This window comes from Netta rufina, assembly GCF_964035555.1.
Source record: "Netta rufina genome assembly, chromosome: 14".
In the NCBI taxonomy this organism is placed as follows: Eukaryota; Metazoa; Chordata; class Aves; order Anseriformes; family Anatidae; genus Netta; species Netta rufina.
In genome coordinates this window covers 7952573-7965477 of record NC_140137.1, presented here as the reverse complement: position 1 = coordinate 7965477, position 12905 = coordinate 7952573, and the positions used below count along the sequence as shown (strand labels likewise).

Sequence of the window (12905 nt, the reverse complement as noted above, 5' to 3'; positions counted from 1 at the left end):
GGGTGTTAGAGGGGACTCTGCGTGCTGGGGGCGTTTGGCTCCCCAAAATGCCGTTGGGGGCAAGCACTGGTGCTGGGTGTGAGCGCTGGGGCTGTGCCAAGGGGGAGGGCAGAAAATCCCCTTGGTGCCGCTGTCCTTCACCAGAGCTGGCTTCCAGGGCCAGCCGCTTCCAATAACTCCTGGCCTCTGCGGGGATCCTGGCAGGAGTTGGGGGGGGAGCTGCATTTTTCCTGCAAATGGAAGCTTTGGGCCTTTCTGGGCCTGCCTGGCAGGGAGGGCGTTGCTAGGAGACGGGGCCGGCGGCCGCCATTTGCCGCGGGGGTGAGGGAGATGGCGGTGGGCGAGGGGGATGGGGACGGGGGTCGGGGCCGAGCTCCTCATGGAGAGTGTATCCCAGTCCCGGCCCAGCAGCCGGGCAGGGGCGGGTTAAGCTCCAGGCCGGGCGTTGTGGTTGCCCTTCGCTTGCCAAGGTTTAAATTTAGTCCCCACATGCACCCGGGCATCGGGTTGCTGGAGGCTGGCAGCGCCGCCACGCACCTGCTGCCGCCGCTTCCTTCACAAAGCCCCAAAAAGCCGCGGCTGACCCCGGCGGGGGCGGCCGGACCAGGCCGGGCACAAGGAGATCCGCACACCCCCCGAAAGAGGCGACCGACACCGTCCTCCTCCACTCGGCGCCCGGTTTGACTTTGTGCCTTGCCATCCCTCCTGGCCGCTCGCTCCTCGCTTGGGGGATGCTGGGGGTGGCACCGCTTGGGGACAGGCTTTGTGTCCCCCCACCTGGGGACGCAGCATCCCTATGGGGACAGAGCCACACCGCAGGGCCTCAGCCACCCGGCACGGCCCCGGTGGGGTCTGTGGGTCCCCGGTGGGCTCACGGTTGCAGTGGCCCCGTCCCTACCGCAGACCCCTAAGCCGGGGGTGGCCGTGGCATTTGCACGCCGCCCGACGCTTGGCATCGCCTCCCCCGTGCTGGCGCCTGCTGCACGCATGTGATTGAGGAGCTGGGTGCCGCGGCGAGCAGAGCAGAAGGTCGAGCCTGCTCCCAACCTGACGGCAGCGCCGGGGCAGTCCCCACCATGATCCCCCGCGGCAAGAGGGACGCCGGCCGCCCCGCCGAGCTGCCTGGCCCCGAAGGCATCGCCGAAGGACGTCGGTCCGCCTGGGAGGAGGACGGCCGCCTGTCCGTCCTGCCCCGCGACGACCTCCCCAAGAGCATGTCCGACTCCTCCGTCTCCTCCTACCACTCGGCGCTGTGCTCGGAGACGACAGACACCTTCAAGGACTGCCTGGAGTTCCTGGAAGAGGAGGACGCGGGCCGCCACACCGCCACACCACCTCAGGGTCCCCCCGTGGGCCCCCCGCCGCACGGCCCCGTCCCCAGCCCGCGGCTGGAGCGCGGCCGGCAGGCTCAGCTGTCCGTCACCGCTAAGAATAGCTCGGCGCCAGGCCGCGGGGGCAGGATGGGTCCCCTCCGCGGGGACCGGCCGCCCGCCGCTGCCTTTGGGGACCGGCCGGGCGCGGCGGCACCGGGGACGATGCTCGGCGAGGGGCGGCGGGCCAGGCGGAGCGGCGGGGCCAGCGACTCGGACGAGGCTGACGGCGAGGTGCGGGCGCTGACGGCCAGATCCTTCCGAAGCCTCTCGGGCCTTCCCGGCACCCGGCTGGACATGTGCAGCTCCCACACCTCCTCCAGCCTCTCCAACTCGCTGTCAGAGGATGGCGGTGGAGGGCGGCGGTGGGCAGCCTGCGGGGAGCCCCGGGGTGCCGAGCTGGCTGGGCTGACGGGGAAGGAGCTGTTTGAGTGCGTGGATGTGGAGCTGGAGAGCAGCGACGCCAAGAAAGGGCATGGCAAGAAGAGGACTGTCCCCAAGCGGCAGATCCAGCTCAAGAGGAAGGAGAGGAAGGAGCCGGGGTTCTTCCCCTGGGGGGATGCCTCAGCCCCCCAGCCACTGCCCCCCACCAGAAAGGAGCCCCCAGGCAAGGGCAGAGCCGTCGGTGAGGACTTCAGGTTCAACTACAAGCAGTTCATGAAGACGGCCTCCCTGGACGATGCCTCCAGCAAGACCCGGATGGCCTCCAGCCTGGTGAAAAACGTCCTCGCCAAGAAGATGCAGTACGAGCAGTGGATTAATAAGATGGAGCAGAAATCGCTGAGGGACAGCTCGACCTCCTCAGGGCCGTCCTCGGTCGGCACCGACCTGCTCGGCGATGGCCTGGAGGGCAAGTCCAGCTCGCTCTCCAAGTCCGACTGCAGCATCTCCGCCGAGGACATGCGGTGTCCTCGGGGCTGCGAGAGGCTGGGGGCTGCCAACACCACCCGGCCGGCCAAGGGGGTCGTGCTGAGCGAGGCGACAAGGGAGAATGTCTGCAAGCTGAAGACGACCTTCAACGAGCTCAACGAGAGGATGAAGTACCAGGAGGTGATGCAGTGCCAGCGCCTGCCCGCCGAGGAGCACACGACAGAGAGGACCCGCTACCGGCGAGCGCGCGCCCTGTTCGAAGGCTACGCTGGGGACAGGAAGCCGCTGGACGTCACCCCAAAATTTGAGAAAGTGCAGAAGCCATGGCCCAGCTTGAAGCAGCGAGCCATCCGCCCCAGCAGGCCTGAAGTAGTCCCGTTTGAGCCCAAAAGCTTGGCGTTTCCTGATGTGCCACCCCGGGGCGTCTTCACGTCCCGGGCGCAGGAGGTGAAGCTGGTGCCACAGAGCCGGTGGGAGGAGAAGCCACCGCCAGCACCCCGAGAGCCACCAAGCCCCAGCACCCCCGCGGCCGCCCCAGCTGAGCCGGGGAACAAAGGCAAGGTGCAAATCCCGCAGCCGCGGGACGTGCGCAAGCTGCTGAAGAGCAGCTACAGCCTCTGCTTCGGCACCACCCGCGGCCCCTCGGCCCCTGTCCCCGTCGGGGAAAGCACCGGGGAGCCCACGCCGCCATCCCCGCTCGTCATCCACTGCACCTCCATCTGCCGCCGTGAGCCGGCGCCGAGCCTGGTGCCGCCAGCGGACAGGGACGTGGGGACAGCTGGTGGCCGAGAGACGGAGGCGGCACATGCTGAGGGGACGGCGACGGTCACCGGCAGCCGCCCCGCGCGGGGCTCGCCCGTGCACATCACAAAAGTCCAGTCCACGCGGAGAGAGGTGGCTGCCGCCGAGGGTCCCCAGCTCAGCCCTGCTGCGTCCCCTGCGTGTCGCCAGCGGAGCGAGATCAGGGTGCCGCCGCGTGCAGGGAGCGGGGGGGACACGCACGTGGAGTCCCACCTGCACGTCCTGGTCGGCCCACGGCCCCCGCCGGTGTCCGGGGAGGGCTCTGGGGCTCGGAGCAGCGCGGTGCTGCGGACGGAGAAGACCCTCGTCCTCCCACCGCCACCGAGCCCCACCGAGGGAGAGGAGGAACGCGGTCGTGGCGTCGCTGCAGGGGACGGCGCCGCAGGGGACCAGCACCGTGGTGGCAAGGACAGCCCAGGGGATGGCCAGGACGCCCGTGCCGTGAAACCAGCGGTGAGAAGTGCGGTAAAGCCACCCGCCAGCGAGCCGGGCAGCTGGCTGGCCTCGGCGGGGAGCCGTGGAGCTGCGGAGGGCACTGGCCCCGCTGTCCCAATTCGAGCGAGGGAGGTTGGCAATGGTCCCTCTGGCCCCACCGCGCCACTGCCCACCAGGCCACCGGACCGGAGGGAGAGCTGGGAGCATGTAACGAAATGGCCAGGAGCCAGCGAGCCGCACCTTAACGCCACCCCAGTGGAGAACACCAACTACTTGACAATTCCCGTGAAAGCCCCCAAATCCTCCTCAGTGCCAAAGCTGCCCTCGCTTCCCAACCCGGCCACCGCATCCTTTGGGGCTCCCTTAGCTCCCCATCCAGCCAGTGTGGCCTTTGGGACCCCTTCTGTCCCCAGTTTACCCACTGCATCATTTGGGACCCCCTCGGTCCCTAATCCACCTACTGCATCATTTGGGACCCCTTCAGTCCTTAATCCAGCCACTACATCATCTGGGACCCCCTCAGTCCCAAATCCAGCCACTGCATCGTTTGGGACCCCCTCGGTCCCTAATCCACCCACTGCCTCATTTGGGACCACCTCAGTCCCAAATCCAGCCACTGCATCATTTGGGATCCCCTTGGTCCCCCACTCAACCAGCACATCCTTCGGGACCCCCTCGGTCCCCAATCCAGCCACCGCATCCTTTGGGACCGCTGCAGTCCCCAATTTGGCCAGCACATCCTTTGGGACTCCCTTGGTCCCCAATGCAACCAACTCACCTTTTGGCTTCCCGTCAGCCTCCAGCATGTCCTTTGGCACCCCCTCGGTCCCCAACCTGACCAACACATCTTTTGGGACACCTTTGATCCCCTACCCCGTGAGCGCATCCTTTATGACCCCCTTGGTCCCCAATCCAGCCACTGCATCCTTTGGGACCGCTTCAGTCCCAAGGCTGGCCAACTCAACCTTCGGGACCCCCTTGGCCCCCAACCTACCCAGCGCACCCTTTGCGACCCCCTCTGTCCCCAAACCAGCCAGCTCATCCTTTGGGACCCCCTCGGCCACCAACCCAGTCCCTGCTTCCCTTGGGTCCCCGTCAGTCCCCAGCCTGGCCAGCGCCCCACTGGGGACCGGTGTGTCCGCCCTGCCCGCTGGGGAATCCCTGTGGAGCAAACCCTTCCCCGAGCCCCCCCGGCCCCGGCCCCCCGAGCCTGTGGCCGCTGCAGTGCCGCAGCCCCCAGCCCAGCCCCAGCCTCGCCTGGAGGACGCTCCCCGGAGAACCGAGGGCTCCTCACCAAGCAACAAGAGCGCGCCGAGCCCCACGCGGCCCTTCAATCAACGCAAGATGCTCGTCGATCCCGACAGCGGCAAATGCTACTACATGGAGCCGCCGCGGCAGCCCCAGCTGAAGATGCTCTACGACCCCGAGACGGGGCAGTACGTGGAGGTGCTCATCCCACCGGTGCCCGTGGCGTCGCACGCGGGGCTCTACCAAGCTCCCTTCAACCCCTTGCTCTACAGCCTGCCCTACGTGCCCTACAGCAGCTTCCCGGGGCTGCCGGCACCCGCGCCGCCCGCCGCCCCCTCCCCAGCGCACCCCGACCTGCAGGGCCAGCTGCCAGCTGCCGAAAACCCCGGGGGCTTCCCCGGGACCTTCAGCCCCGATCCCAAGGGCGAGGGGCCGCCCGCTGCATCGGGGCCTGACTGCGGGTACCTGGAGAGCCTGTACTACATCCCCACGGGGATGCGGGCCAGCCCCGGCCCCGGCCAGCCCCCTGCCCGCGCCAGCCCTGCCGGCCCCGAGCAGGGGCCACTGCCCCCGCTGTGAAAAAAAAGCTCCTAAAACGGATGGGGGGGGGAAGATGGTGTTTTAGCAGCACCTGGCATCCCTGGGGGGGGTCTGAGGTTATTCAAGGGAGCACGGCCACGGCTGGCAAAGGGACCAGGTGCATGGCCCCCGCCTCCCCCCGTCCCCCTGGTCCCATCCCGAGGGCCGTGCGGTGGGGCGATGGGCAGAGGCACCCCGGCTATGGCACGGACTCCTTAGAACAGCAATAAAAGTGCTGAGCCAGCATTAACCCTGCGTTCCCATGTCCGTGTCGTCTGTAAAGGTGGTGCGGGGGGCCTACATGTTCCATTTTGGGGGCATTTTGAGCAGAGGGGCAGAGGCTGTGGATCCCACGGTCCTGGAGCAGCAGCAGGGATGAATTTCTATGACCATCGGTGGGACCCCAAATCCTCAGCCCTGGAGAGTTCAGCCTGCCCTGGGAAGGATTTGGGGGAGACGAGGACCGGTGCAGTCATCACAGGACTGAATTAAACCAAAAAACAAAAAAAAGGAGGGGGCAGATGGTGGGGGTAACCCATGCAGAGCTCCCCTCAGCAGCCCCGGGATGGACAGACAGCTGGCAGCACGGCCGGGCGGGTGGCGCGGGGCACGTCGGCCGGATGCAGGTGCACCGGGCGCGCACCAGCACCCCAGGGTTTATAACGCCTGCGCCTCCACCACTGCACTTTCGGCACCGCTCACCACCCCTGCAGGCAGGATGCGCCCCGTGCTGGCGGCGTGCGTGGCCCTGAGCCTGGTGTTGGGGCCGGGGGCCGGGGATGGGTGCGAGGACCCCCCGTCCCCATCCTTCTCCCGCTCCATCCCCGCGCCCCAGCTGAGCGCCGAGGAGCTGCACTCGCCCCACATGCCCCAGTCCCTGCGCTGCGACGCCTGCTACGCCATCGCCTTCCAGGTGGGCACCCCGAAACCCCGCTGGGGCAGCCGTGTCAGGCACCTCGCTGCGTGCTTTCGGCTGCTGAGGAGGGAGGGGAAAGGGGGAGAAACGTGGGAGCGGGGGGTCACACAGGGGGCTGCCATCACCGGCCACTTTCTGCCCCAGCTGGAGGAGCAGCTGAGCAAGGCAGAGGCGAAGCTGGGCAGGAAGGCGCTGCGCGAATCCGACTACGTGGAGGTGCTGGAGAGGAGCTGCTCGCAGAGCTGGGAGCTGTGAGTAGCGTCCAGCCCACTCCGAGTGCCACGGGGTGCTCCTGCACCCCGGGACCACCCACCACAGCGGGTACAGACCCCCCAACCCCACGTGTGTCCCCCCCGCAGCTACGGCGTGCAGGAGCTGAACGGGGAGAAACGGCTGACGGGGCCGGGGCTGCAGAGCCAGCAGCCCCTGAGCGTGGCGATGACGGGGGGCCCGTGGCCCAGCAGGTGAGGGGCACGGGGCTGGTGGGGGGGTGACAAGCACCACACCACACCCTGACACTGTCTGCTCCTTGCAGGCTGGCCAAGATGTGCCACAGCTTCGTGGGCGAGCAGGGCGAGGAGCAGCTCTACGGGGCGCACCGACGAGGCCCCTCAGCGCTGCGGGAGCTGCTGTGCCACGGCGAGAAGGGGCCCTGTGCCCCCCCAGCAGGGGGCAAAGCGGGGCGCCCGGCCCCCCCCAAGGCGCTGCAGAACGAGCTGTAGCCCCCGGAACAGCCCCGGGGCCTTGGGGTGCTGCCACCACGCCCACGGGCGCAGTTAATGCTTAATGCCCCAGCGACCTTTGGAGCCGACTTCGTACCCACAGCGCCAGGACACGTGTGACGGGGACGCCGAGGGAGGTGGCCACCACCCCGCTGTCACCGGCCACCACCAGGCTGGGGACGCCGCGCCGCCGCTCGTCCCTGTCCCCATCCCAGCACCGCGCCCGCGGGGACATCGCCGGTGGCACCCGGTGCCCCGTGCCGCCGACCCGGCCGTTACTCTGTAACCCGCCCGCTCTAATGTTTTACCAAATCGGTGCTAACGGCGGTGCCAGCCCTAATTAAAGCAGTTAATCGCTCATCCCCTGCTGCCGCTGTGCTCCTCAGTTTCACAACCCGCGGACTAAAGTCCTCCTCGTCGCCATAAAAGACACCGCGCGGTGACATCCCTGCGCCGCCCAGGATGGGGACCCACTCGGGAGACCTGCCCCAGCCCCAGGTGACCGCGGCTCTGTCCCCGTCCCCCTTCGCCCCGTCCCCATCGCCGGGGGCACCGCGGGGGGCAGGAGGCAGGGGGGAGGTGGCACCCCAAATAGCAGCCCCCTCGGGGCTGTGAGCTAGGTGCAGGTGGCAAAGGATTTGGGGGGGGAGGTTGAGGGAGGTCGGTGAAGCCCAGGACCAGGGGGACACACCGGGGACAAGGTGGGATGCTGCAGCAGGGACTCGCCACCTTCCCGGCACCCGTGGGATGCTGCAGGCCCCCCCGGCACGGTGGGGACCCCAGAGGGGTTTGTGCGCTTGGGATGCCCCCGCTGCAACGTCAGGTCTCGGAGCAGGGGGCCCGCAGCCCTGCCGGGGGTGTCCGGGCGATGTCCCTGCATCCCCAGTGTCCCCAGGAGGCCACTGCCCCGTTCCCATGGCTCGCCCGGCAGGACGCTGACCCGCCTGCTGCCTCTCCCTGCCTGCCAGGACGCCAGCCCGGCCCTCGCCCGCGTCCCCGCTGGCCCCCCGCGTCCCCACGGGACGGGCAGGGTGAGCACCAAGCCCCCACGGCTCTGTCCCCGTCCCCGAGGGCTCCCGCGGGGCTGGCAGTGGGGACAGCACTGCCCCTTCAGCTGTGCCCCCCCTGCGCCAGGGCCCCGCGGTGGATGCCGTCCCCCCCCCGGCCCGGCAGCAGTTCGACATGCTCTACAAGATCGAGGACGTGCCCCCCTGGTACCTCTGCATCCTGCTGGGCTTCCAGGTACGGTGCCGGCCCCAAACGTCCCCCAAAGGCACCCCCGGTCCCTGCTGAGTGCGTGTCCCCCCCCCCTCCCCGCCATGTCCCCAGCATTACCTGACCTGCTTCAGCGGCACCATCGCCGTCCCCTTCCTGCTGGCCGAGAGCCTGTGCGTGGGCAAGGACCAGCTCACCGTCAGCTACCTCATCGGCACCATCTTCACCTGCGTCGGCATCACCACCCTCATCCAGACCACCGTGGGCATCAGGTAGGGGACGGCCCCGCCGCCGCCGCCGGGCCCCCGTCCCCGTGCCGCTGGGTGCAGGCGTCCCCTCTGGTCCCCAGGCTGCCCCTGTTCCAGGCGAGCGCTCTGGCCTTCCTCGTCCCCGCCAAGTCCATCCTGGCGCTGGAGAAGTGGCGCTGCCCGCCTGAAGGTAGGGCCGGGTGGTGCTGCTGGGGGGGGGACACCGGCTCCTGGGGGTCCCCGGGGGCTCACCTCACCCCTCCTCCGTCCCCAGAGCAGATCTACGGCAACTGGACGCTGCCGCTCAACACCTCCCACATCTGGCAGCCCCGCATGCGAGAGGTACGGCCCGGACCCCCCCCAGTGCCCACCCCGGAGCCCCCAGGACCCCCCCCTTCACGTGTCACCGTCCCCCCGCAGATCCAGGGGGCCATCGTGGTGTCCAGCCTGGTGGAGGTGGTGATCGGGCTGCTGGGGCTCCCCGGGGCGCTGCTCAGCTACATCGGGCCGCTGACCGTCACCCCCACCGTCGCCCTCATCGGCCTCTCCGTCTTCCAGGCCGCCGGCGAGCGGGCCGGCTCGCACTGGGGCATCGCGGCGCTGTAGGGCCACGGGCACAGGGAACGGGGGCAGGTTTTTGGGGCCCTCGTGCCACCTCGCGTGGGTGGCACCGGTGGCGTGCCGGTGGCCCTCAGGGAGCGCTGCTCTCCCCAGGTCCATTGTCCTCATCGTCCTCTTCGCCCAGTACCTGAGGAACGTCACCATCCGCCTGCCCGGATACCGCTGGGGACGGGGCTTCGTCCTGCTGCGCGTGCAGATCTTCAAGATGTTCCCAGTAGGGGCACGGGATGGGACAGGGGGCCTTCTGGGGAGCGATGCCGGGGGTGTCCCCATCCCCGTGCGACGCCCGGCCGCTGCCCGCAGATCATCCTGGCCATCATGGTGGTGTGGCTGCTCTGCTACCTGCTGACGCGCACCGGCGTCTTCCCCAGCAGCCCCGAGGAGTACGGCTACAAGGCCAGGACGGACGCGCGCGGGGAGATCCTCTCGGTGGCACCCTGGTTCCGTGTCCCCTACCCCTGTGAGTGCCAGCACACGCGGGTGCCCCGCGGCCGCATCCTGGGCAGGGGGCAGGGAGCATGGCCGGGGAGCACCAGGGGTACCCCCCAGGAGCGGTGCCGGGTCCCCAGAGCGGTGCCGTGTCCCCTCGGCAGGTCAGTGGGGGCTGCCCACGGTGACCTCGGCGGCCGTGCTGGGCATGTTCAGCGCCACGCTGGCCGGCATCATCGAGTCCATCGGGGATTACTACTCCTGCGCGCGGCTGGCGGGGGCACCCGCTCCCCCGGTGCACGCCATCAACAGGTACAGCCAGCGCCATGGGGACGGGGACGGGGACAGGGACACTGCTCTGCGCCCCAGCAGCTGCCTTCTGCCTGCGCCTGGCTCCAAACCTGCACCCTTGGCCGCTTTGTGCCCTGGTTCCCCGCTGGTACCGGGCCTCCTCCTCCTCGTCCCGGCACCTCTGGGTGCATCCCCACCACCCACCCCAAGGGATGTCCCCTCCCGTTCGTCCCCCAGGGGCATTTTCACCGAGGGCATCTCCTGCATCATCGCGGGGCTGCTGGGAACCGGCAACGGCTCCACCTCCTCCAGCCCCAACATCGGGGTGCTGGGCATCACCAAGGTACCGCCCGCACCCCGCACGGGTCCCCGGCTGGGCGCGGGGACAGCCATGGCCACGCGCTGCCCCTGTCCCCGGGCAGGTGGGGAGCAGGAGGGTGATCCAGTACGGCGCTGGGATCATGATCGTCCTGGGGACCATCGGCAAGTTCACGGCGCTGTTCGCATCGCTGCCAGACCCCATCCTGGGCGGGATGTTCTGCACGCTGTTCGGTAACCGCGCCACCCGAAGCGCCACTAAACTGGTGTCGGGACATTTCCCCGGGGACCTGGGCACTGCGTGCGCCAGCCCAGCTTCGACCGAGGATCCCAAGGGATGCGAAGCCACGGATGAGATCTGAGCTGTGCCGAGGGCGGCAGCTGGGTCGGAGCGAGCTGTGCCAGGCCCAGCAGTGTGCTCCAAAGGCAGACGCGGCCACGTCTCTGCTTGCAGGCATGATCACGGCCGTCGGCCTCTCCAACCTGCAGTTCGTCGACATGAATTCCTCCCGCAACCTCTTCGTGCTGGGCTTCTCCATGTTTTTCGGGCTGACGCTGCCCAACTACCTGGATTCCAACCCCAAGGCCATTAACACAGGTACCGTCCCTGGCTAAAAGCCTTTTTCTTGGTTTGCCACCAGCACATTCCTGGGTGAGGGTGCTCAGGGCGAGCAGGGCAAATCTCTTGGACTGTACGTCTTCATGTCAGACCCTGTTCTGCTCACCAACCCACAGCGTTAAGTGCATTTATAGGGAAAAAATATGACTTAAATGGGACGACAGCTGCAAGGTAGGATTTACATAGCTAATCTGAAAACTCAGTGAACCTCAGAGCGGTAGAGGAGAGCTTGCAGTGGGCAGTGACACCTCGAGGCACCACTTGATCAGCCTGGGTCACCCTGTGCCAGGTGTCCCCTCTGCTCCCTGTTGTGCCCGCTCAGCCCCTGCCCTCCTGCAGGCGTCGCCGAGCTGGACCAGATCCTGACGGTGCTGCTGACGACCGAGATGTTTGTGGGGGGCTCCCTCGCCTTCATCCTGGACAACACCATCCCGGGTAATTAAAGCAGGCCAGGCCGGGAGCCGGGGGGCTCGGTGGGGGCGTGCCGGGGTGCACGGCGGCTGTGGCTGCCCGCAGGGACGCGCGAGGAGCGGGGACTGGTGCAGTGGAAGGCGGGCGCCCACGCCGACAGCACGTCCTCGGCCAGCCTGAGGAGCTACGACTTCCCCTTCGGGATGGGCGCGGTGCGGCGGTGCCGCTGGCTGCGCCACGTGCCCATCTGCCCGCTCTTCACCGGCTTCAGCTGGCGGCCGGGAAAAAGCCACGCGGCGGCGGCGGCCGAGGGCGCGCAGGAGGGCGCCGACGGCCTCGTCGTCTGCACCAAGGTGTGAGCGGCACCCGGCGCCTCGGCCCCGCTGCTGGAGGGCACGGGGCGGGGAAGAGCCGAGCCGAGAGCCCGGGGTCGCACCCGGCAGCATCGCTGGGGGGCTGCCAGCAACCCCCGCCGAGGCTTCTTTCCCCGAACGCGGGGCTGGGGGAATTTGGTTGCGTTTTGGGGATGGCGCTGGCTTGGCTTTAGCTGAATCTAGCGTGCAGAGCCCATCCTGGGGGCTCCCCAGGCGCCGGCCTCAGCACCAGCAGCCCCCGTGTGCTCGCCCCAGCTCAGCCTCCCGCTGGCTTGGGGTGTCCCAAGCTTTGCTGAAGCCCGTCAGCTCCAACCAGTGGTGCTGGGACCGGCCAGGGCCAAGGATTTTCACACCACGCCCTTGGCTGCAGCAGGGCTGCAGTGGGTGCAGCTGGCTCTGTGCTGGGTACAGCGATCAGACCGCTCTGTTTTAAGATTCTGCATTAAAAAAACATCCAAACCCACCTGCCCCAGAGGTGTTTGCTCCCTGCACTGTTCCCTCGTCCCTTCTGCATTTTCAAGGCTTCAGAGGGAACCACCCCACAGGGTGCCAGAAGGCATAGGACAGCCTCCCGCTGACGGCCCAGCCCAGTTTCTGGGCTCAGGTTGGGGTTTAGCCCCAAAACCCAAAGGTGAAGGCAGTGCTGGGTTACCCAGACACGGATACGGACCCAGGTGGAAGCTGGGCACCGTGACAGCTGCTCCCTCCCTCCCTCCCTCCCTCCCTCCCTCTCACCCCACGCAGAGCATGAAGAGCAAAGGAAAATTCACAGGTGAAAGTAAGGGCAGTTTAATAAGTGAGTAAGTGTAAGTGAAGGAGGAAAGGAGGTAGGAAAAAAAAAAAAAAAAAAAGAAGAAGAAAAAACAAACAAACACTAAGTCCCAAGTGATGCAAGTGCAATGAGTCGCCGCCTCCCAGGGGCTCGGAGCAATGGGAGAACCTCCCCGTCCCGTCCCGTCCCATCCCGTCCCAGTTCTCAGGCTGAGGGCGATGCTACGTGGCGTGCTGTATCCCTCGGCCAGCTGTGCTGCCTGAGTCCCCTGCCAGCGTCTTGCCCACAAGAGGTGTGGGTGTGGGCTGAGCAAGGAGAAGGGGAAGCCTTGAGGCTGCGTGCCAGCCTTGTCTGGGTCACAAACCTGACTCAGCACTCCAGGGACTGCCATGGAGTTAACGCCACCCCAGCCAGACACAGCACAGCAAACAATTCGGACCCAGCGACTCCTAAAAGGCAGCAGCCAGCCCCCTGCTCTGGTTTCAGTCCAGGGCTGATGCTGAGAGCAAGGGATCGCCCCGAACACCTCATTAGATGAGCTCCTGGCTGAGAGCAGCCCCGTGGCACCCTCCCCTGTCCTACCCGCCGCCTCCAGGATCCCTGCAGACACCGTCAGTAAGCTCGGCTCTTTAACAAACCTTTCCGGATTGTGCAGTTGCCTGGGAT

The 12905-nt window shown here is 67.6% G+C and overlaps 3 protein-coding genes across 3 annotated transcripts; all 3 read left to right on the top strand.

Annotated features, from left to right (window-relative positions):
* The first annotated feature begins 511 nt into the window (after positions 1 to 511).
* On the top strand, positions 512 to 5549 carry PROB1 (proline rich basic protein 1). Its single transcript, XM_084295386.1, has one exon. The coding sequence runs from the start codon at positions 1077 to 1079 to the stop codon at positions 5301 to 5303; it is 4227 nt and encodes a 1408-aa protein (XP_084151512.1). The 5' UTR covers positions 512 to 1076; the 3' UTR covers positions 5304 to 5549.
* Positions 5550 to 6021: 472 nt separating this feature from the next.
* Positions 6022 to 6941, top strand: MZB1 (marginal zone B and B1 cell specific protein; the record flags this gene model as incomplete). The annotated part of the gene is made up of 4 exons (XM_084295391.1): positions 6022 to 6216; positions 6364 to 6470; positions 6579 to 6683; positions 6755 to 6941. The coding sequence occupies 4 exons, from the start codon at positions 6022 to 6024 to the stop codon at positions 6939 to 6941; spliced, it is 594 nt and encodes a 197-aa protein (XP_084151517.1).
* A 462-nt stretch (positions 6942 to 7403) lies between these two features.
* SLC23A1 (solute carrier family 23 member 1) lies at positions 7404 to 11452 on the top strand (the record flags this gene model as incomplete). The annotated part of the gene is given in 16 exon segments (XM_084295030.1): positions 7404 to 7439; positions 7910 to 7972; positions 8056 to 8070; positions 8073 to 8183; positions 8271 to 8428; positions 8506 to 8594; positions 8679 to 8746; positions 8825 to 9006; positions 9119 to 9239; positions 9329 to 9485; positions 9619 to 9766; positions 9983 to 10088; positions 10168 to 10297; positions 10518 to 10661; positions 11022 to 11117; positions 11199 to 11452. Coding segments are annotated over 16 exon segments (1878 nt in total).
* Positions 11453 to 12905: the final 1453 nt, after the last annotated feature.

Bases quoted from the DNA above. Each gene is read 5' to 3' on its own strand.
- PROB1 (XM_084295386.1), top strand. From the start codon at position 1,077: ATGATCCCCCGCGGCAAGAGGGACGCCGGCCGCCCCGCCGAGCTGCCT.